The sequence below is a fragment of the Athene noctua genome, chromosome 6, assembly GCF_965140245.1.
Source record: "Athene noctua chromosome 6, bAthNoc1.hap1.1, whole genome shotgun sequence".
Taxonomy (NCBI): Eukaryota; Metazoa; Chordata; class Aves; order Strigiformes; family Strigidae; genus Athene; species Athene noctua.
This window is the reverse complement of record NC_134042.1, coordinates 19,951,989-19,977,841: the sequence shown is the minus strand read 5'-3', so window position 1 is coordinate 19,977,841 and position 25,853 is coordinate 19,951,989. Positions and strand designations below refer to the sequence as shown.

General features: G+C 35.5%; 1 protein-coding gene across 3 annotated transcripts in view; it reads right to left on the bottom strand.

The window, feature by feature from the left end:
- Positions 1-25,853, bottom strand: part of DPH6 (diphthamine biosynthesis 6) — a 229,872-nt gene that overhangs the window by 48,245 nt on the left and 155,774 nt on the right. For all 3 annotated transcript variants that reach the window (XR_012633870.1, XM_074909806.1, XM_074909807.1), the window contains one exon: positions 9,234-9,639. Coding sequence is in view for 2 of the 3 variants with exons in the window: in XM_074909806.1 (XP_074765907.1) it covers positions 9,234-9,639 (406 nt within the window). In the remaining variant the exon portion in view is untranslated. The remainder of the gene's footprint in view (positions 1-9,233; positions 9,640-25,853) is intronic.

The following is a 25,853-nucleotide window of genomic DNA, read 5'->3' as shown; positions in this document are numbered from 1 at the left end:
TTTTAATTTGCATAAGAAAAACAAGAGAAGGGATGTTACTGAGTAATAGCAATAAAAACAGTAAGCTGAGCATTTAAGATGCCAAGTTTGGCTGCACAGTCCAACTTTGACCAAGTATGCACCAGAGACAGTAAACACTGGAGACTTTTTTGCCCTAACCATACCTGTGGAGTACAAACCATCCTTGTGCCCATGTCCTGCCTTCTGTCTTCAGGCCTCCTCCCCAAGTCCAAGAGAGCTGTCTTAGACTATGGAGAAAGGACAAGGGCAGGGGAAACAAATGGGCAATGGAGTACAAAGTCATTTGATCACTTTTCACCCTGAGCAATAAATAATCCTCGTGTCCATGCTGTCCCTGGGCTTCAGTAAATTAACTTCTTCGGCTTCTGTTCGCCATACGGACAAAAGGCTATTAAAGCACACTATGCCCACAACATGATCTTCTCATACTGTTAAATTTCTACCTGCATTTGGGGTTTGAATCAGGATATTATTTCAATTTCTTTTTTAACTTCACATATTTGTAAAGAATTATTCCATGCCATTAGATAACAAGGTCTTATCTGTCTCCGAGAAAATGGCCAGACTTTTTGGATAGCCTCAGAGACTGTTCAGATGTATTGCTGAGAGACTGCTGACAGCTGAATTTGATACCTGATATATTGAATAAATATACCTGGACAGAGAAGATACCATGTCCTACTGCTTGCAGGACAAAGGATTTCCATAGGAATTACACTGGAAGAGTTTTCAGAAGGAATTTAAGTCATTGCCCATTTACCTATTATACTTATTTAGAGACCTCGAAAGTTAGATTTTCAGCAGTTGCTTATCTCTATGAAAAGTCCCAACAAAGAAAGCTAAGCATGATTTCTGACAGTCAAGGCATCTGACAAAACCTGATAGGCACTATCACTAATGTCTACAGCTAACAAAAGGCAAGATCTTACAGAAAGAAATTAATTTTGAGACTGAAAAATGAAGAACTGGAGGAGAAACTGGAGAGGAAGTAGAAGGCTTTGAGGTCAGATTTACTGATGGTCTTGGCTATCAGTCAGTGCTAGTTCTGACACCTGGCCTTTCCTCTTTATAGAAAGAGCCCATTACTGCTCTGAGCATGTAGACCAAGCAACAGGGAGATTCCAGTATTGGAACTGCAGTTGTGAGAGCAATTTCTGGAGAGCGGACTCAGCAGAATAGCCCAAGCCTGGGAAATAAGGATCTGGTGATGCATCCAAAAGCTTTAGGAAACTGGAAGAGAAAATAACCCATGAGAATAAAGATTTATCACCTTCTTACACATATTGCTAGGGCAGGAAAATTTCCAGTCTCAAATACTTAACTTCATATGCAAATTGTCACTTAACAGTACAAGAAGAAAGGAAGTTTGCAGTAATAGTTTATTTAGGTTTATTGTCAAACCTAATAGTTTGACAGTCAGTAGATATAACACTCATTTTCCAGGCTATTGACAATAGCAGTGCTAAAAATCCTGGATTTCTCTGGATGAAAAATACTTAAGTACAGCTTCTGCTGTCAATCAGGAACACTTTCAAAGGGGTTTAGGAAAAGTTATCAGAGAATAAGATTGAACTGGTACTTCTTAGTGCAGAGGTTATGTCAGAATGACTGACAACAGTCAGACAGCCAATGGTCATTCAACCCTCCAGTGGAGGATCCATTCAATGGGACAGCAGACACACTGAACCAACCCAGGAACCTCCCCAAGAACAAGCTATTCACCTACTCATTGATCTTCCTGCTACTGTTAGAGTGTGGTTATTTATATTATTGGTTGGAAATGTAACTACACAGTTCTTCCTTGCAAAATTCACTCTTTTCTTTCATTGAACTGTGTCTTAGATCTACTAGACAAAGAGCAAATGGGGAGCATTTTGGTACTAAAGAGGAAATAGAAAAGATAAGCTAGCTGTGCCAAAGGTCCATCTAGTGCAGTATTCTGTTTGAAACAATGGTCCTAAATAAATACCTAGAATGAGTAAAATCAAGGGAAGCAGGTACGATATCCCCCGTTCACTTCAGCCTACAATTACTTTAAGATTAGTAGACTTCATAAATCAGATGTAATTTCAGTGGTTTAAACAGCACCACAGTTTTTTAATTCACTTATAAATAAAAACTAATATACAGATGGATCTGTAAAAATGTTGCAGAGGTCTCTAGAAATCTAAGTTCTTTCAAGGTTTATTGATTTAGAATTGCAGAATTGGTGCCAAAATGCTGGCATGTTGAAACAGTCTCAGAGAAAAACTTATGAAATTGTAAACTGTAATCTGTGATGTGCCCTTAAAAATTAAGTTTTTCACAAATAGTTTCTGAATAGATAGACAGATCATATATGCCTCACATATTAAACACCAGATGATCCAAATTTTTCAGTGACTGCAGGACTGATATCATTGTTATAAGATGGTTTTAGTTCTTCTCTGTGAACAAAACACTAAACAAACTCAAAAATAATTTTGACATTTTAGTAGGATGCTTGTACTTTACACATTTTATGCATGTATAGAGACACGTACGCATATACAGATAGAACATGTATACATATACCTACAGCTGTCTAGAAGATACCAGTTTTCCAGAAGAGTTATTAATTTTTTCAGACTCCTTGTAGAGCTAATTATCAAAATAAACCCCTTCTGACTCATTACAGAATAGATTGGGTTCTCATTCTGTAAGTTTCTTTACATCTATTCTCTCAAGATTTTCACCTTATAGCCTACTGCCTTTAACAAATTCCAATGTTTACTGAGATAACTAACATCAAGCATCAAAGCCACTGCCTGGATCACCACAAAAAGTCTAGCATCTTCCAAATTGATTATGTGAGGAAAGCAAATCAGTTTTTGACATGTTAGCAAACTTAGATAATTCTTCCTTATAATCTATGACTTTACAAAAGTCTGTTTTCTGACTGGTCCATTCTGCCCTACAGGTCACTACATGTAAATCAAACAAGAAATAAAACACAAAACAAGAAAAATAGAAGTCCATACAAATAAGTCATCTGGTAAAGAGCTCAGGAGCACTTCAACATAATGTGAAAACATGATAAAAGCAATAGAGTAACCTATAAATGAATCTTAGATCTTAGTGGCAGAAATTCTGAAAGAAATATGAAGTTGTACACAGTAGCTTTAAAACAACCTTACCAATATATTGCTAGTGTTATGTATCAAGGATAAAAGGTGTATGTTCTAGATCAATCTTGGGTCAGGCAATTAAAGAATTTAAAGTTTTAGCCAAGATTTTTATGTACAGCTGTGCAATACATAACCTTTAGATGTCACATACATAACATAACCTTTAGATGTCACACTTTGAATAAGGATGAGTTCTAACTTTGCTACCTAGCCTTGGCACCAAGTGGTTGAATTTTTATCAGTCTAGTATCTGTGCTCTTAATTTCCCATCCTAAAGGACAGAAGGCCACTGTCCTAAAGTAGGATCTAATATATTTTATGCTGCCTCACAGGCATAAAATACTTTTCTATGAAAATTCAGTCAAGAGGCAACATTACTATTAAAGCAATTTCCCCGTGTCTTTGATAGCAAACAACAAAATTTCTTTCTCCAAAATTTTATGTGAGATGTTCTGCTACAATATATATATATACAGTGAATTGCAGTAGCTACAATAACAGCACAGCCTTGAAAACTGATATAAAAAGTTTAAAATTTCATCACGTTAACAGTTATTTAATATAGCAGATCTCTTGACTGGATAGTTTGGGTAGCAATATCAAGACTGCAAAGCCACTTCCGTGGCTTAAGGCCAAATTCACTTTTACCTTTTTTAAATGTTATTTCAAACACACTCATGAATCACATCAGTATTTCCTAATTGTTTATGTATATTATAATCTGATTCATTTCCTCAAGTACTATTTTAACCACCATTTTTCTTTTCTTTTTTTTTTTTTTTTTTTCTGAGCAGCAGCAGTGTAGGTCTGCTGCTTGAACTATTATACTTGGCAAATTATTTTGTTTTTTTAACAGAAAACCCAAGAAGCTCAAAGTGACATTTTCCTCTTCTTTCAGGTTGGCAACTGCGGCCACATTTTCCATTTAGCCTAAATTAATGGAATTTGGTAGAAAACCAAGTTCAATTTTTATAGCCTATTTCAGACAGCATCATATTATTTTAAAAATATTTTTGTTTGGCCAAATTATATATGTTAGTCACAACAACGAAATCATTAGTTAGTGACTGCAAAGCTTGATTTCAAAAGGGCCAACACTTAAAAATTATCATACACTTATCTACCTGCTTCAGTATGCCAGTGCAAGGACTTCTGAGTGCCTAATCATGAGGGCTTCTCTTTCAAGAGAAGAAACAGTCCCATTTCAAGTAAAAATTTCTACAGTCCAGGTGAACTATACTCAACCCATATTAGAATTTTTTTTAAACTATAGTATCACTGAGACTTGATAAACACATAAGTACTAAGGGTCTTTTAGTCCTAAGCATTTACAGAGTGAAGCCACATTTAAAACTAATTATATATTCATTTTAATGCTACTACCAGACTGTCTTTCTACTCCTGTTCTCTTTTGCCTTTTTATATTCCCACTTCATTTTTTTTCTATAGTATTAAAAAGGGATTATGTAATATGATGTTCTGGTGAATGCAGGACCTTTTCTACTCCCTAATAAATATTAAAAATATTTTGCATACATCCTGTGAACAAGGCTTGTGAAATCATTATGGTATGACTTATGAACATTCATCTTGCCTATACTGAAGTATAATCTAGTCAACTGGATGGTATAGCAAATCATCCTGACACGTTTATATTAATGCGTATTTGAATGAGAATAAGAAAGAAATAGTCAAATTTATGTTAAAGACTTCTAAAGGCTTAACAACATCTTACTAAGTATATATGTCAGCTTAATCTAATCCTCCTACTTCTAACACGTTCTGTGGTCTCAGCACGGTGCCCATAATGCTCTCGTATGTTATGAGGGATTGCCTCTGAGAAGTTCACCATCAGTACTACACTTTGTTCAATAAAACTTTACATCTGGTTTTAGGATGACAGAAAGCTCTCTGTCTCAAATTTGCATTACAAACCTTTAGTTTCTTTTGACATCAGTAACATCAGCTAGAATAATTTCCAGTAACCTGTTACAATATGCAGAGTATACCTAATCCTGGTTCTCATCTTACTGTTTCAGGTACAAATTTCTCTAATTTATCTGGACAGTTTTAAATAAATGACAGTTTCTTTGCACCGAAAAAAGCACTCATCTAATCAGAGGCTCATTTGAGAAGATCTGTGTCAGTATTTCCTCTTTTCACTCCAACGATTTTAAGTTCTAATCAGAAAAAAAGTACCTTTATTTCTTTTCTGTGCTTTTGCTAGAGCAGACAATACATTGCAATTCATGATCTTCCAAGAATTATTGAAGACTATTTGCTAATCTTATGACATGATGGAAGTCCACCTGAAATCTACTGAGACTGGAACAGTTATCTCCTCAACTATCTCTTTTGATTTCTGAGACATGGTAATTTCTATCTTTTCCATTACAGATACATGTCTGATGAATACCGGTGTCTAGCATCCCCTGCTACGTTATTAATATTATCTTTCCTCAGTAGACAATGCATCTGATAGTAGTTGAAGACTCCAAAAGGACAGAGCTACTTGCGGGATTAACAATGTCTAACACATGTCAGAGATCAAATATGTCACTAACAGATCATCATACAAATGGTTAGCAACAAGCACTACCTGAGCTGAATTAATAAATGGCAACTGAAAAACTGCTCTCTCACTATCATTTGTGTTCTGGCAGCCACATCTAGGAAACAATACTTTTTAATATTCTGTTTATTAGGTCTGCAGATTTTCAAGCTAAGATCCATACATTTATCCTCTGTCCTGGTAAAATGCTATTCTGTATTTGAAAGACGGTTCTACCAGCTATCTGATGAGTAGCATAAGTAAATTCTGATACCCACCTAGGCATACTCTGCAACAGCAAGTAACCTTTGGAGGTAGTAGAAATCACCACAGAGACATCCAAATACTCAAACTATCTTAGGGCAAGACTACAGAGACAGGTAGGAGGAAGTTTTGGCCATGCTCAGAGCCGACATCACACAAACCACTGCTATTCTGGAAGCCAGTGCTGTTCCCTCTTCTGACTTGCCACATTCAGATTCATGCATTCTATAAGCAGAAAAAGCTTATTTGAACTTGCCTAAATATATTATATGTATGTTTCAAATTCTATTCAGGTAATGAATTAAACTTCTGGGTAATGTAAAACATGCCCCTTTTTCTCCCTTAGTCCTGAATCCAGATTTAGGAAGAAGGCTGACAAGTTAATGAACGGTTGTAGATGAAACATGAGGGCCACATTAAGGCTCAAGAAGAAAACAGGAAAACACTATGAGAAACTGGAAAAAGTTGTGGTCATCAGAACTTAACAATTTTTAACACCTTGGGCTGGTGTTATATGCAGGTTAAAATATTATGGTATTCAAAAGAAAGACCTAATATTAGTTCTTGTATATTACTCCGTGAAGCACACAAAGGACACACATAGTTGCAGTAGTTCTGCCAGTCAAAAGTAAAGACTGCCAATAATAACTGAGACTATAAAACACAGACTATGTCATCTTGCTTATGGACACTGTCTAGAAGATACTGAAATTAATGGGAACATCTTGGAGACCTTATACAGTGCTTTTTAAACTGAGAGTTAATATATATGTGTGAGTACATTTTAAATTATAAGAAGTATAATTACAATAATAGTACAAAAGACAGTCAAGGACATAGTTCAGTAATATGCTGCATCCTTTGGAAAGCTGAGTCTGCACTGGGGACTACATTGCCTTTCAAGGCTCCAAGGACACGTGTATCAACAAATGTGTCTTAAAAATAGATTAAAAATTAGTCTTCTGATTTTGAATCAGAAACAATACATATTTATAATAGCCTTATATCAGATTGAAACTATCAGTAAGACACACTTCAGCAACAACTATTTTAATGTGAGCAATTATTTTCATATATATAGCATATTTCTTTTTCCCATTATGTGAACTTTCTGGAAATATTCCTTAAGTAGAAAAAAGTTATTTTTAAATTTTTCATCAATGAATTAGTGCTACTTGTAAATTTAATGTATTCTATATATTCTACAGATTTACAAGAATCTGTTTCATACCAATGGGGATAATGAAAAAATTTCTATAATGACAGGAATTATTATGACAGTGAAGAGATCTGAACACAACCAGAATGAATATATCACAATCACAACAAATCTTTCTATGTCTATGCCATTGGTAGTATAACATGAATGGATTTGAATCAAATTTTTATGTGCACAATTTATATATTGTATTGAGCAATATATTTAATAAAGCAGATTAAATTTATTTGGAAGTAATTATTCTATGTCCTGAGAAATATCAGAAAGAGAGCAGGCAAAACAGTAAAATTAATCCCATGCCAGGAACATGTTTTATCAGGTTTCCTTTTAGCTGTTAAACAAGATGTAGTAAAAACAACAACATTCTGTCAGACTATATGTTCATTCCTTGCTTCCTGGATTAAATATGCTTATTCTATGCCATATTTTTATAGCTTTCAATTCCTGTACTTTAAATCTATTAAACAATGTCAAGTTGTATTTTCTTCAAAAATTGCTGCAGGTTAAGAAAAAAAATAGGACAGTAGAATATTTGAGGGCTAACATTTATGTCAGCTAATTAATATGGATCAGTTGTGGTCTGCAAGAATTTTTAAAGTGCATGCATGTTTGAGATAAATATAGACTAAGGATCTGATTTAGTTCTTTCTCAAATTGATAACAAAGCTCTTACTGACTTCAACAGAAGTATGTTCGACAAGTTTTCTAGGCCTGACAGATAAAATAAGCTTTTGTGCTCTTGCATAATGTTAGTTGTCCCAAACTGAGCATAGCCCAAAATAAAGATATAAACCATAAGAAATAAATTATATTTGCAACGCTATATTTATTGTTCTGTATTCTCTTTACTTAGTAAGGGAATGAGATTTTGAAAAAATAAACAGTAAATTTTTTTGGTTAGCAAGTTCTCTTCAATTAAGCTGGTAAGAAATCAGCCCATGTGCAAAATCAGAGGCCCTCTAATCTAGAGTACACAATACCATTTCCTTGGTTTAAAACATTAATATTTCATTATTTATTCTCAAAAGATTGCCCCTTAGCACACAGAATTTGGTTATTTCATAGTTCTAGATCATGACCAAAACAGGCTACCAAATGGACAAGTGTTCAAATTCATTCATTCTTTTTGAATGCAAAAGACTCATTCTCCCTATGTCAGACTCTCAGGTAGCTGGATTTCTCAGAACAAGTAATCCAGGGCATTATCCTGTTTGGACTTCAAAACATCCAAGAATAGAGCCTTTCTACATAAGAAGCATGCCTTGTATCCAGAAGAATAACAAACGTATTTTAATCATAGAATCATAAAATTTATGTTGGAAATTTAGGTTGGAAAAGGCCTTTAAGATCATTGAGTGCAACCATTAACCTAATGCTGCCAAGTTCACCAATAAACCACATCTCTAAGCACCACATCTACACATCTTTTATATACCTCCAGAGATGGTGACCCAATCACTTCCCCAGGCAGTCTGTTACAATGCTTGACAACTCTTTCAGTGAGGAAATTTTTCCTAATATCCAATCTGAACCTCCCCTCGCACAGCTTGAGGCCATTTCCTCTTGTCCTATCACTTGTTACTTGGGAGAAGAGATCGACGCCCGCCTTGCTACAACCCCCTTTCAGGTGGTTGTAGAGAGAGATAAGGTCACCCCTCAGCCTCTTTTTCTCCAGAAGCCCAGTTCCCTCAGACAGTCCACATAAGACTTGTGCTCTAGACCCTTCTCCAGCTTCACTGCTCTTCTCTGGACATGCTCCAGCACCTCAATGTGTTTCTTGCAGTGAGGGGCCCAAAACCGGACACAGTATTCAAAGTGCAGCCCCACCAGTCCCGAGTACAGGGGGATGACCACTTCCCTAGTCCTGCTGGCTGCACTATTTCTGATGCAAGCCAGAATACTATTGGCCTTTTTGGCCACCTGTCCTTCAAAGGCACTTCTAAAATATTTTCTTCTAATTAAACCTTTTGTATAAGTAAACAAAAATTACCGTATGCTCAGTATTAACACCGTGTTTCTGTCATCGTCTTACCTGTTTGAAGTGTTTCAGCATCAAAGACATTCTCCTTGAAGAAAGCTCTAAAAGACAAAGGACTTGCATGGCAGTCTTCTGAAAGTTTCTCAACTGCTTGTCTAAACATAGCAACTAAGTCATGAAGAGGTCCATCTAAATCAAGCTGAGAAGTGGATGGTGAAATCAAGCTCAGACGTACAGAGATTGATACACAAGATGCAGAACTAGACTCCACAGATTCACACTCAATTTGGAAGCCCTCTGACAACATCTTCCTTGCAAAATGTTTTCTTTGGAGTGGATCATCAACTACTGCAACAACATGCCATTCAATGGCAGCATCTCTAGGTAGGTGAGATATTACAACCACAGCAAGCAACCCACACACTGCAGTTACATCATGATACAGCTCCGAATCTTCAACCTAAAATATAAACAAAATATTGTGCATATTACAAAGTTGGTAGAAATTGATGTTGCTCATATTCAGCTGATATATTTTTAAAAGTATGTGCAGTACAGTTATTTCATGAAGACTGTTTTTCCCCTAAACTTTCCTTCTTATTGAAAAGTCATCTTAAACAATTATGAATTTGTCTTGACAGTCAGTATCTGCTCTTTTTTGCAATCTAAAACTACTACTATGCCTGTACCATTTAAAAAAATGCTGATCATAATGTATTTTACACTCTTCTACAATCAAAAAGAAGCCTTTTTGCAGACAGGAGCTTTTGTCCATACTAATGGTGTTTGAAGAATAAAAATGGTAGGAACTCCTAAAACTACAGAAATGAGATAGTAAAGCACATAAGGTTTATTTTAAAAGTTGAAGTACTAAAAGTACAGTTTGGATACAGCAAAGATACCATTCAGATTGTTGTGAACAGCAGAATGATCTTGAACAAACCCTCTTAGAAGATAAAATGTGCTTTCTTAATAGCAGAGCTTATTAGAAAGTATGTTTAAATTGTTTTCACATCAACCAGCACATCTAGCTAGCTTGGTAAGCTAACTCTGAGTAACTGCGTTCCTTTTCTTTTGATGGTATTAAAGAAGTGGGACAGGCTTTCTACTTCTTTGTAAAAAATTTAGTATAGATTGCACTGTAGCATGTTAACAGGTATGGGAAGTGACTATAGTATTTTAAAATACTAAAACACTTTTCCATGAGACAGGAAGAAATTGTGAATTTGTAGCCATTTCAACCCAAATTAATTAATTGTACCTATGTGCATTAGAGTTACCTTTGACTCTTAACAAAACTGAGTTAATAAAAGAATTATCTTGTCCTTCTGTTGTTGCTATGTATTCAATCCTTTTTCATCTGAATACAAACATAACCTTAGAGCTTTAACCTAGGAACAATAAATTGCAGTGGGTTGACTGTATCCAGCAGCTAAGCACCACAGAGCTGTTTGCTTACTCTTCCCCTCCCCAATAGCACAGGTGAGAAAACTTGTGAATCAAGATAAAGACCGTTTAATAAGTGAAGAAAAGAGGAAGAAGAAAGGAGACAAAAAAACCCAAGGAATGCAAAGGCTATTACTCAGCACCTCCCCACCAGCAGACTGATAACCCAACTAGACTGTGAGCAATGGCTATCCTCCCAGAGATCCCTTCCCTTACTTTGTATGGCTGAATATGATGTTATATGGAATGAAATATCCCTTTGGTCAGTTCAGGTCAGCTGCCCCAGCTGCGTCCACTCCCAACTTCTTGTTCACCCCCAGCCTCTCGCTGGCAAGGCAGTGTGACAAACAGAGAAGATGTTGACACTGTGCAAGCACTGCTCAGCAACAGCTAAAACCCCGGGTGCATTATCAATGCTGTTTTGATCACAAATCCAAACCATAGCATGATACGAGTTGCTATAAAGAAAGTTTACTCCATCCCAGACAAAACCAGTACACACATGTAGGTCTGCTGTTACCTTATACTAAAATGCTCATACTCCTATTATGTATAGAAGATGGTCTATCTATGGAAAGCAACCCCATTTAATGATCTACCTACTCTCAAAAAGCGTGAATTTACATTAGCTTATCAGCTCTCTGAACACATTTTTTTTTAAACAACTGTCCAAATAGCTGAACCGTTAAAATGCTTATTCTGACCAGCAGATTATTTTTTCTTACTTTTCCTCCATTTTTATGAAGATATTAAGCATGTTTAATATTAGTGACTTCCACCATCTTCGTTGTGTATACAGATAATAACTTTTTTTATATACCAATTTGCTTACACCATAGTACATACTGGGAATATTGTCCACTGCCTGACCTCTGAAAGGAAAAATAATAACAACGCAAACATGTCATTTTGCCTGAAGTCGATAAGGCCATGTAACTCACAGTACCTTCAATCCACAAGCTCAATTTTCATCCACTCGCTCTCAACTTTGAGAGGAAGAAATAATGACAGGTTACAGGCACTTTATTTCAAAATTCACTCACAAAGTTATTGACAAGCATTTTGCACAGAATATCTTTGATGCTTGACCCTTGTGAGTTGTTTACATGAAAAATGCACTTACTTCTATATTAACGATAGTGGAGTCTAATTCTATACCAAACATGTAGCAATTGCTTTAGCATTTCTGGTTTTGATATGGGAACAAAAATAGGGATAATTTGTCTCAAATTGCAGTCACTTCAGTCATAATAAAATCTCGCTGAGTACTGTTTGCTTTCAGTACTTTCATTAGGCTAGCTGGGACTGTTATTAAGGTACCAACATATAAATGTTATATTAGCACTTAACAGGAGGAGCACAGTATTCTCCTCTAGGAGATGAATTCTAACCTTGTCAATATAATTCTGCTCTGAGTGCTGTAAAACAGTTTGAAAAGATGAAATACTGGAGCTTTGCACTGAGGTAAAAAAAGTCATGCTCATTCAGGCTTAAAGGCCACTTTGCTGGCCCAAGGTGCTGAGGTACTGTTTAGAAAAAAAAAGTCTAAAGAAGCTCTCTCAGGTCACATCAAGCACTAAGACAAACTTTTCTTTTTCCTTGTACTTGTCTTAGGTTGTTAAATCAATTACTCACTATTTCTGCTTGCCTTCAGCTGCCATGTAGAATATGAAGAACTACATGAAAATTAAGGCCAGGAGAAAGTACATTTCCAAATTTAACAAACGAGAATCATTCTGTGTGAAAGACTATTCATGGTGAAACCTGTGCAGTACTATAGCACTCATAACCTTTAACTTTAGTGTTTGCATAAAGCACAAGTGATGGAGCTACTGGGGACTAATAATCTTTCATCAGCTGCTACAGAATCTTACAGAAATACTTCTAACAATAACCTCTCCTGACTTATTTTCAAGAAATCACTGACATTTGTGTTCTACATGAATGCTGCTGCATTTATGAGTTACTTTTCAGAAATTTACAACTGTCTTAAACATCTGAATATCTTTATGATAGCCTATCTAGTAAATGAGAATGAATATAGAAGGTCTGCTAAGAATTTCTACTCATATGATGCTGGAACAATATACCTAAGTATTAAGAGTGAAAATGAAGAGGAATTATTTTATGACTAAGTTGCTTTTTACAATTGATTCTGCACTCTTATCAAGGAGATTCAGCACTTGTGGCAGACAGCTGTGGTACTATGAAGAAAAACATGTTTTTAGGGTTCTTGCCCAAGAATACTGTTGTAGACTGTTATACAAAGGAGAACAGCTTTTTGTCTAGTCCTTCTACATCCTCAGACTTGGGAAGGAAAAAAAAAAAAAAAAGGAAGAAGAACAGGACACAGCTTGGCTTGTAATTCTTGAAAAAGAAGTGTCAAATAATTCTTGGGAATTCTTACTGAGAGACAAAAAAACTGTTGGGGCAAACACTGTTGAAAGCGGTGATTCCTTAAAGTATGTATGACCTGAATTTTACAAATTTTTACAAATTTCATTAGGCTGTAGATGTAGCTGTCATCTAAAGGTATTTGCCCTTAAATGCTTCTGTCTATCAGTAATCAAATGATTTTCAATTCATGGGAGAGGGTCTGCCTGTTGAAGATTCCAATTTCTACTTGTTAGCTTTTCCACAGGATTTAATCATTTCTAAGAACAAACACTGCAAAGTAGCTTTGCACCAGAAGTTTGAATGTCATAGGGGAAAATTAGCAGATTGTAAAGGTTCATCGGATGACTTCTGAGACAATGCGGAGACAGATGATACTTCTGTGTTATACTTTCACATGGTCTGATTTAAAGAGGGCTGGAGTAGGAAGCCAGGTAACATCCTTTCACTGTGCAAGAGACAGCCTCTGAAAATAAATGACACTGTAACAACGTCTTCTTTCAGAAATGGATGCAAATGGGATCTCAGAGACCACACTAAGATAGGATTCTGATACTATCATGCTATAAAATGGTAGATCCCAAAACTTTTGACAAAAATTTGGTATGACAAGTCATTTAGCTCTAATTGAATCTCATGTTAGACTGTCCTCAAAACATGATTCACAATATCCTCCCTCTGCCAAAAGGATCATTTGCTACTCTGTTTATCGAAGGTGGAAAAGATGGAGTTCCAGAAAGTTTGGAAAAGAAAGTAAAAAATCAGATTTTTCTAAATGCATGCATTGTATTTGTATCATTCTCTATCCAGAGAAGGACTATGAACACTCATTTTTAACACCTTGCTTTGAAAAAACTACAACTCAACAAATGATTTTTCCCACCGTGAAGAAAACACTGATATTCTTCTGATGATACAGACATTCTGATGATACATTGCAATAATTCAGGGGAAAAGCAGAAGGTACAGAGAAGATTTTAGGGGGATACAATGTGACTCTATTATTTACCTGACATTTTATAATATCTAAGTAGGCTGATGCCATATTACTGTAAACACTAAGGAGAGTGTCATGGTAAGCTAAGTAACATCTTAATGGACTGGTTAATAAAGAATCACTGCAAGTTGACAGCAGTCAAGAAAGCAAGTAAACCATTATGAATTCTTAGGAAAGGAATAAAGTGCATGCCACTGTAGAAAGTCACAGTTCACCCACACCCTGAGTAGAATACACAACTCTGGATCTTTCAACTGAAAAAGGACATATTAGGCCCAGAATGTGTTCAGAGGAGGACAACAAGGATGATCAAAAGCTCTGGAGGGTCTACTGGAAATGTTCTCCAACCTTCTTACGGAGAATATAACAGAGGTTTACAAAATCATACATGACATAAGAAGGGTGGATATGGATAAGAATTGATTTTTCATGCTTGTCTTTCTGTACAAGAACTACGGATCATCAAATGACATTAGTAAAAGCATGGTTTCAAAAGGAACGATGGTGGGCGACACCTGCAACTCCTTGATGGAGAACGCTGTGGTTGCAAGAACATTACAGGGATTCAAGGGGAGCCTGAACAAGTACTCAGAACACAGATTCAGTGGGGATTATAAAAGAAACATATTAAAATTCTTAGTTAATTCTTAATTTATACAATAGTTAATAATTTATATAAAAATTAATTATTTATAGAACTGTTTAAATTAATTTAATTAATTTAAATATGAATTTAAATAGTTTGAAGTTGGAAGAATATTAGGGTGGATATACGCTTTTCCTGATTTTACTATTCACATCTGCTCAGGGCTACTGTTTGGAGTCAGAATACTAAGCAGATCCTACACCATTATGGCTATTTTTATGTTCTTACATAAGAATTTATGCTTATGCTGATACTAGTGGTGGTTTTGGTGAAGAAAAATGCCTGAGCTTTCTTGATCGACTTGTTCAATTTTCACAACTAGTCCCTTCCAACAACTAGTCCTTTCCAATATTTCTGTAATTCTTTTTGTGTTCATCTGTGATATTCCAGACTGATTTTATAGATGAATGGTGAACACAGAGTCAAGCAGAAGAATGCAGAAAACGGCTTTGGAATGCTTATTCAGCTAGTTGAGCAGAGGTATTGCCATCAGAATACTGGGCTGGAAGAAGTGGCAGTTTGATGTGGTTATTTCTGACCTCTTTCTGAGAAAAAAAAAAAAAAAAAAAAAAAGCAGCCTTCTCTTCTACTTTTTCCCAAAGCAGAATCACAGAGAAAACTGGAATCCTACTTTTAGGAGGGGCACATATATCTTCAGTCCCTGCTTACGCTGACAGAGACAGCACAGACAATGAAAACACAACAGAAAGTCCCAGGCAGTGCCAAGCAGGAGATCTGTCTGCTTCAGGCACCTTGAGCCCTATTACACTGGAGCCATCCAGACAGTCCACTGTGTTTTAACCCCTCTAACGATTCTGCAATGGATGCTTAACTCAAATCAAATCAAACGCAAAAGTACATGGATGATCAGCTGGAAAAAAAAGGGGTCAGAGTGCTTGGCTGAAAACTTATTGAAGGCCACAGTACTACAGTTATCAATTGATATCCAAATCAGTCAGGTATCTGATAATGACAAACGAGAACGGGAACTCTTCTTGTAGTTTATATTCATGCATAGGCTGAAGCTGAAAGGTAGCTTGGTAGAAAAATTCCTTAGTTAACGCTTTTATGAACATGTCTAAAGCAGAAATACAAGACCTTTCATATCACAAGAAGGAAGGTTAACAACACAGGTTGTCAATTGGTTTTAAACCTTGTAATTAACCTGTATCTTTACAGTAAGGTAAAATGGTTATCTGAAGTGCTGTGTGCATAATGCTTCCCTGAGCTTTGCTCAGATACAAGAAGTTATCATATTTGCCTTAGTTCTTAGTAAAGATTCACTTGATTTTTATTGCGCATATTCAGGAGAGCTACAAAATAATCTCACACTAATGAATGACTAATGCATTCACAATACTGCTACAAAACAAACCCAATGCAATGAGCATAGTGAAATAAAAAAGGCTAAATGTAAGGATTGCAACCTAACTTACACAGTGTTGTCTTAAAAAGAATTTCTCTAACTAATAGTGTAGCTTTTTCATTAAAAAAAAATATATTAGAGGCGGACCTATTGAAATTCCAATGAAAACACAGGAATACTGAATCTAAGAGAAACATACACTCAATGCATTGTATAAGCATTTAACTATTTTACTTAATTGAATTGAAAAAGGTACACATTTTAGCTATTAACATTTATTATATAAATTTGTTTATTTTGACTAATCCTCCATTTGTTCCAAATGAGAAATATTATTTTTGTTTTGTGAGTAAGCACTAAGGGCTACCTACCTCACAGCTGAATATGGAATCAGGCTATGAGACAGAGATGAATGCGTAATTGCTATCTCTACAACGAATTGACTTGGAGAACAAAAAGAAAGGTACTGTGATGTTACTTTTAGAAGTTGAGTTTATGAAAACCTTCTATGGTATGCATTATTACACCATTAGAGCAGCAAGATTAATGTGCCTTTAAATAATACATTTAAAATTTCTTTTACACTGCCTGCATTAAACAGAGTGCATCAAACTCCTGAGATCCAGTTTAAGCTTTGCTAGAGTCTCTCACAACAATAGGTTTATGACTATAAAAAGTAAAGATTCCACTAGGAAAACTCCGTAAGAATAAAAATGTCAGTTCCTGAAGAAAGTAGGATAGAAGCAATCCTTTTCAACATCCTAGTTTGTCTAATAAATAGGCCACATGCATTCCTGGTATAACATGCCTGAATTCAAAGAATGAATGCCACAATGTTTTATAACAACAAAATTGTTAAGAATATTCTTTTTGCAAAGCTTACAAAAATAAGGAAGTCAGACATTTAGTATTCCTTCCTGAAATAAAACAGATTATTTGCTGTATGCCAAAAATACATTAAGACAAGACTGGCAGACTCAAAATGAGGTCTTATAAAACCTGAATATTTATCATGGAATAAATACTGTTAATATAAAAAGAAACATGTTCTTCAGAAATTTTAGTCCTTTACTCCATGACATGTTGGACAAAGCTGATGGCACTTCAGTTACCACTGTGTCATGAAGAACCTGTTTTGTACAATGTCAACTGGAAAACTGAGACTGTACTTGGTGTTGCTGAACCATGGAAAATCTAGAAAAAACAAGGTTGTTCTTTATTTTTGTGTCAGCATCTGATAGCACATTTTTCAGAATAATTTATTTTTTGTGCAGTCTTTATCTATCTTTAAAAAACAGAAACATGAAAAAGGGAACAAATAGGGGTATAGATAATTAGAGGCAGTACTATTTCTAAGGGTACTTTAATGAATTTTTGTAATTTGAATGGATTTTGAATTAATGTTATCTCTTAATATAATGATTATAATTCCAGGTCCTGGCATTTGAGAAAAAAATCCAAATTTAAGCTTTCTTCACAATAATTGTGAACAATTCTGCATACAGCTATGGTAGTGATGCAAAACTATTAGATATGAAATGGTCAGCAATTAAAATGCCAAGCACAACAGCTTAACTTTACCCAGAGAGGCATTTTGCAGCTGAATAAAACGAGCATACCCCAAGTTATATTAGCAAGAGTATAGGAAATCTGAAATCTATACAATATATTGCTGGCTGTTATTAGAATTTGTCATGGTGATGGACTAAAATTTTATGGTAGTCAACCAAGTATGTCAGAAGAAACTATCACAAAAATTAACTAACATCACTCTTAGGGCCCAAATCCCGCAATAAATCTAGCATAAATTTGATTTTATAAGGTGAGACTGCTTTTTGGTGCATAAAGGATATGTTTAAGTCTTTGCAGAATCAAAACTTTCATGACATATTGTCTCTGAATAGTACTAGTTTAAGTATATATAAGCATTATATAAATGATAAGCAAATATGGAAACTCATGAAATAGAGTTCATAAGAAATCAGATCAATAACTGTATATGATCTATAGCTTATGTCACTCAAACAGAATAATTTATCAACTTGCTATTCTATCTTTTACCATGATTGTCAACAGAGGCCAAGAAGTGGTAAAAATTTTTGTCACTTCTGTGTGATAGACAAAAGGGCTCAGCTGAAATTAAAGACATAACCTTACAAGCTCTCTTTTGATTATATTTAGTAGATAAGGATACCATTTGCTTGTTAATTTTGTTTCTCTTGTCTATTGTTGGATCTCTGTACTTTCATCCTTTCATTTCAGAAACTGAGAAGCTCTGTGACATGATCAAAATAAGAGCAATCAGAATCACATTTCCATGAAGACATAGTCAGCTTTCAGTGAGTCTCTAGAACAAATAAATAATTGAAAGCCTGAAGACTGAACACAAAGTTTGTAATAACTAGGCTAACGCCTCTTATTTCTGGACTTACCAACCTGGAAGTTTCCTTGAAAGTAAGCTCAAATAATTACTTGTTAGAATAAATTGAAAGAAAAATAGAAAATGCAAACTGGCTTGCTGAAAGAAAGACACAGACTTCCACATGCACAGCAATGGACAATAATCTCCTATTTAAGACTGAGACTTCTATTGTTGCTTGATTTATCAGGTAAGTATCACAATCTTGCTCTATCCCATTACTTAAAAGCACAGTCTCAATAGCCTCATGGACTTAGAGTTTTCAACTACCCTCTGAATTTTATACATTTCAATCTCTCTTCAAAATACTTTTCATAATTGTATGTGACAATTATGCCACCATCAGTGCAAAAGAAAGATTTAAAAATGTTGGATAGATAATCAGTTATGGGAAGCATGTGATAGTATCAAATGGAAAATATGCAATGCCATTTTCTCCACATTTTTAGATGGTTATAAACCTTAGCTATAGCACTGATTATTCAGAGGAAAGCACGTGCAAAGGACTGCAATGAATGTGTCTGGACTGAGAATCTGAAAAGCACAGGACTGCCAGCATGGCTGTCAAAGGGGCATAATGCCCGAAATTCAGAATTAGACAATTTATATTAGCTTTAAAAATGGATATGACTGCTTGAAGGAGAAGATTTTCCCTCTTGCTGGGCTCTTAATTACTCCCACTGATACATAATGAGACAGATTAAATCTAATTTTTGTTTAATCTGGTTGGTTTGGGGTTTTTTGGGGGCAGTAGTGGTTCAGGTTTTGGTTGTTTTTTGGTTTTGGGGTTGTTTGTTTTTTTTTCTGAAGGAACTGTTTATGGCTTCAGCAGAACATTTCAGTAAGCAAGTGCTCTGATACAATATGAAAACCTGTAATTTCTTCTCTAAGTCAAAGGGGTCAGGAAGGGATTTTCACTTTTGTTAAGTGCATACACACCTTTGGTTGATGGCTTATTCTGCAGAAGTAGTCACACTACCATGTGTACTTACCAACCTGATAAACACCTTTCTCACTGCATGGGAAGCTCAGCCTCTTGGTTCTCATCCTGTGGCATAAAGTACTTTAAACTCTTAAGGTCTGATATATTTTAGTCTAAGTATACTCACAGGGTTCAAAATAGGAATTTCTGGGTGAAATGTAATGATCTGTGATATACAGGTCAGACTAAATGATCTAATGGTGCCTTCTGGCTGTACAAGCTACTCAAGCTAGGAAATCTGTTTTACTCACTACTTAAACTCAGTCTTTCTACCAGCACTGCAGTGCTTGAACTCTAAAAACCCACTGAGAAGGCAGGCAACCATCTTATTCATGATGGCCTTTAATATCCCTTGCTGATAGTTTTAAATTTTTAAACAGCTCTACCTGTTGTGCTCCTTTTTATGTGTTCTCATAGTTACAGATATAATTTTGGAAGCAAAATATCTAAACAGTAAGCATAATAAAAATGAAACAGGTTAAAGCTTATTAGCAGTAGGGAGCAGATGTAGCAAAATTCTGCCAGTTCCCCTACATTTCCTCCCCAGCAGGGACTTTCTGTCAAGCTGTGAATTAGTTCTATATAATAATGCAGGCTGCTGTTACTGCAGTTGCACCTTCCTATACCTCACTATTGTACTAAAAATTCACTTTGATTTTTGATTTCTTCCTTCGTAATAATAATATTTAAAGCAGTTCCTGCAGAGCTAAATGTATATTCAAGCACTGCATGCTAGATACTCAAAAGTGCATGAAAATGAAATACTGGTAAGAAAATAATTACATATTGAAAACTGTTTTATTTGCTTTAAAAATATTAACTTTCTCTCAACAAACTAAAGGTTCCTGAGCCAAGAGATAACCAGTTAATGACTGAAGTTAAGATTCCTTGAAATCCCTCTCAAACATACATCATTCAATATATCAGTTACAATGTGGAAAAAAGATAACTATTTAAGGTACAAAGTCATAAATTGATAGCAATATAAACTGAAAGCAAATGAAGTCTGCCACATGAAACATGATCACAGACTGTCACTCTGAGGGTTTTATTCTTCATGTGTAGTGTCAAAAATAAGCACTTAGGAAAAGAGTTGAACTGAATTAAGGATGTTCAAGATGGAAAGATTCCACTTGAAAATCATTTGAGAGTGTGTACCCAAATGGGACAGAGAATGAGAAAAGTTAATGGTCAAAATCTACTCTGTGGGCATTAAGGATAACTGATTTTATGATTTAGAATTTAAATTTCAGATACTGATTGCAAAGATGTTTTCTTTGAAAGTCTACTTTCCTTGTGAACTTCGACCTTGAGCTCTAGAACTAATTCTCAACCCAAATGTCAGATTTCACCTCAGATAGTCTAACTACAATCACCTGTTCACCTGTACACATACAGCACCATTAGCTACTGTTGTTAAACTTGTAATTAAATTTTGCAGTAATCAGTGAAGAAAACTGTGATGCTGCTGAAGGCAGAAGAAAAACAATTTGAAAATTCTGGTGGCACTATTAAAGTTGTATTAATTGCCAGCCTCTCCCTCATTGACACAGTCACCTCTATTAGTAATATCATATATATATATATATATGTGCGATCAAAAATTATTTTGAATGTGGCACTTTTTAGTAAACAAAGATTTTTAGTGGAAAATACAAACCTTTACATTCCTTCATCTTATGTATATGAGTATTTTTGGGGCAAATTTTTGTTTTCAGCAGTGTAGTCAGTTACTTTCATTCTGTAATATGGTATGACTGCAAAGCAAGGTCAGTTAAATGGAATATAACGGGACTATTAGGATTGCATATACCCTTTATTTTAAGTCAAGCCATTTATATTGGTCAATAATGTCCTACATACAGTTTTGAACCTGGATTTTTCAGGACAGGTTTTCCCTCGGTTAATGTTACAGGAGTCAAACTCAGGTGATGTAAATCAGGCGATTTCCTACAGTCCACTCTGGTAGGTTGCCCCTGGCTGGCAGGTGAGATACCCCAGTTGCTTGCTCTCACTCCCCGCAGCAGGATGGGGGAGAGACTCATGAAGAAAAAAGTGAGAAAAAAACCACAGGTGGAGATAAAGACAGTTTAATAACAGAAGGAAAGAGAAAAAAAATAAAGGCAATCACTCTTCACCTCTTACGAGCAAACTGATGCGCAGCCAGTCTCCAGGCAACAGCTACTCTAGAAATAACTCAGCCCTGCCCCAGTTTTTATTGTCAAGCATGAATTTATAAGGTATATAATACCTCTTTGGTCCACTCAAGTCAGCTGTCTCAGCTGTGTCCCCTCCCATCTTCTTGCCAAACCCCAGCCTACTTGCTGGCTGTGAGCAAAGTTGGAAAAAGAGAAAGCCTGGATGCTGTGCAGTCACTGTTTAGCAACAGCCAACACTGGTCTGCTGTCAACATGGTGTTTGTTAGTCACATATCCAAAACACAGCCCTACAGGGGCTGCTATAAAGAAAATTAACTCTATCCCAGACAGACCCACTACATCCACTCACGAGAGGAAATTCACCATAACCTAAAAATTATAAGCCAATTTGAGTTAAATGTGTAACTGTACTAAGCACTCATTGGAATGAGACATAGGGAAAGCAAACTTGTTCTCCTGAAGATACTCTCTCAGATTACTACTGAAATATATAATGGTATCTTAACTCTTATGTTCCTGAAGACAGGTGAGTCCATGTATGGAAGATTAGAATGGAAAGCTTTCAATAAACGGCCTTTAAGTGACATTTATTGTTATATATGCTTGCTAAATGTTGTTATACAAGGAAAAAACCCTAAATATATATTCATGGATATGTATGGTATGTATATTTATCCATATCCAGATATACGTATACAAGGAGGAAGGGAAAGAGAAAAATCTGTATACCTGTACATTCCCCCTATGTAATTCTGCAGAACATGCACAGAGAGAAAATGAGACTATGCATTACTGAATAGATATCTACAACTCCACAGAAACATTCATTTGAAAAATCATGACAAACATTTACCCGAATTACTGACTTAATTAGAAATGATTGACAATTAATATTTTCATCAGTTATAGTTCCTCTTTTAGACTCGACTCTTCTTCATCGAGGTTTATGCAGAAGTAACTACTTTGTCAACTACAGGAGGTGGGCAGGATGTTTCCACAAAGGTGCTTATAAGCGAGATGCATAAAGACCTGCATAATATATATATATAATGTAATGCATATATAATGTAATCTCCAAAAGAAAATCAAAGTTAGTTTTCAAGTGTAACTAGCTGTGTTCACTGTGTTACAATAAAGGACTGACGAGAACTATACACATGTATCATATCAGCTGGAAGCATTTTTATTTTTCACCCATGAACACGGAGAGGAAGCTGAAAGTGATTAGTCACTGCTGAGCTGGCATGCATGTTACCGAGTATTGACCGGTTTGCACTGCTCATTTTTGCTATGCAAAATTTTAAAGGAGTTTCAAAATAATGCTAGCTCACTTTGATGCTGTTTTACTTTGAAAGTGGAGTACAGGAAAGGATAAATAATTTTTGTTTTACTTTGACTTCTATGAGTAAGGAAATGGAAAATCTATTACTAATTTTGAAGCCTGTGTGATATCGTTCAGAGAAGAGGAGAAGGAAGAGGATATTAAATTGTTATCGTGACCAGCACACAGAACCAGAGATGAGGATAATCAAGTACTGAAATTTAGTAGGATCCCTTGGATCATACTATACACGAGTAAAGAAGTACTGCCACTGGAAGAATAAAGATATTTTCCTGAGGTGGTTTTTTTTTTTTTTTCTTTCAAGTTTTTGGTGATAGAAGATCATAACTGTATCTGAGATAAGATTCTTGCAGTTTCAAAAGGAAGAGATGGTATTTTGAGCTCTGAGTTTGATGAGACAAGTTAAAATACTCTGGAAAAGACCAAGATCTAGAATAGCTACTTAGCACTTAACATCAAACTACTTGTTGGAAGCACTTGCAGTGTCTGAAAGAGATTAACCTGCTACAGTTTTAGGAAGGACCAGTTAATAAAACTGTCTATGTAGGTTGGGGTGGTAATCCAGCCCTTATTTCAGTCCTGGTCACCAGGATTAACTCACCCAAAGGAGAACAAAAAAACTTTGAAGCTGATGATTTTCCTGAAATTCCTTCCTTCGTTGTGGGGATTTTAAGTGCCCTACACATAATTCAGACTGCAGTTAATAGGGAAGTTTCCTGAGTGAAATAGGACCTTAATCACTTTTCAACCAAAATGGCATTCTCCCCTCAATAAAGAGGCACTGACAACAGGTACTTGCTTCGGGGCTGAAATCCTGTTAACTGCTTTCACAGTCGTCACACATAAAACTTTTGACCAGAGGTTCTGGCCTAAGCAAACAGTGGATGCATATATGCCATCTTGCTTAGCACAGAAGTGACAGGCTCGAAAGAGAATTAGTATTTTCAGCAAAGGAGATGAAGAATCACTCAAAAAAACCCTTTTAAGGGAACTGCTGCAGGGGAAAGTCAGTCAGCCTGGATGAAGTAGGTTGTTTACCACCCTGAATAACTTGACATGCATTTCCTCACTGTGCCTAACTGAAAAACAATGTTCAAATGCATGTATATATTACCTGTAAATGGCAAATAAGCTAATGTAAATCAGTTCATGGAAATTAGAGAGTTATGCTGACTTATACCAGCTGAGGATTTGATTGTATCTATCTACATAAACATTCACACAAGAAATGCTCTCCTTTCTTATTTTCTATTGTTCATAATTTATGTTTATATTCTAACAACTCAAATTCATGTATACTGTTTAGAATGCTTTGCAATCATGATTTTTTATGTATACTTATACATACAATTTCTAATAATGGCTTTAGTTAAAATATTATTGACTGCTTCATTGTTCTTTTTGTTGACTATATTCCTTTTTAAAATTCATAAAGGGTCCACTAACGTTACAAATAGAATATCATAATCTTCCTTTAAAGAAAAGTAAAAGTGGCAACGCTTTCACCTCACATCGTGGCCCAGTGTCAAAAGACGGGCTATTTTCAAGGACCTCTGGAGTTTCACTATCTGCATTTGACCTGTGTTAAATATTCTCATTACAGTTGCTTCAAATGAATACAAAAGCTTTGTTTAATCTGAACACAGGGGAAATGAAATACACTAGGCACAAGATGAAAGACCCACTACCACTGTGCTATTTGAATGCACTGCATGTTCTTAACATGGACCATAAAAGAAGCCCCGTTTAATATATCAAACTGAAGAACACTCAAAATAGCATCTAGTAGCAAAATAAATGCTATAAACCTGATGAGACAAAAAAGGGAAACAGAAACATGTATTTTCTTCCTACTGAATTTCTGATAGGCATAGATACTGGCTGGTAGCAATGTTTTTTAAAAATATTTAGTTTTCTTCTGGCAATATTTCCAATTATATTAATTAACCTATGTGAGATTTTACTGCAGTGTAAATGTAACAGGGTTCTAATCTACCTCTTAAACCTTTAAAATATTTACTTCTACTCTTCACATTTTAACTATGCTGTTCAAAAAATTGGTAAAAGAAGGAGACTAATTAAATTAGTATCACCTCTACTATTATCCATAGGACACAGAGTTTACAACAGTATTTGGAAATTTAAAAATTGTATTAAACATAGATATTAACCAATATATACAATAAAATACACAAAAATGTGTACCTGAATATTATGGACTTAGAAACATCTGCTCAGAATGGTGAAAAAGCACATATCTTCTCACAGAAATCTGTGGGGTTTTAATATTCCTTTTAAGTTTTATGGTAATTTTATCCATAGGTAAAGAGGATCTTAAACCTCTGTACAATCCTTTGCAGCAAGAAAAACCTTTGACTTCCACTATTTGAGCATAAGATACTTCTAGTTCGGATAAAGTGTCAGAGAATGCATGAATTTTATTTAAATTCATGACAGTCTGTATATTCCAAATACTATAGGCATGTCTGAACAATGCAATGGACTGCTGTGTTACAGATGCATGATGCCATTCTAAATGACTGCCATGAAAACATAATAATTGCTCCAGAAAACCACTGCATGCAGATAGACAGCTTCTGGTTCATGATTCAACTTGTTTATAACTTGGGACCTGTGCATTATTTGGTAGGCAAAGTGAAAAGACACAGGGTAGTACCAGTGGTATCTATAGGACTGTTAAAGCAGGTACGATGAGGGGACTCCCCGGAATGGACCCAGTGCCCCTGGATGACTGGTCTTATGTATCTTTAAAAAACCCTAGTTCAGGCTCATTTACATATTTTGATATCTAAACAGTCTGCAAATCTGGCCCAAAAGGTTTAGATACTTAAAGTTGGCATCAAGTTACCCGAGTGCTGAAATAAGCAAGGAACCCATTCACAATATATATCAGATAAAACAT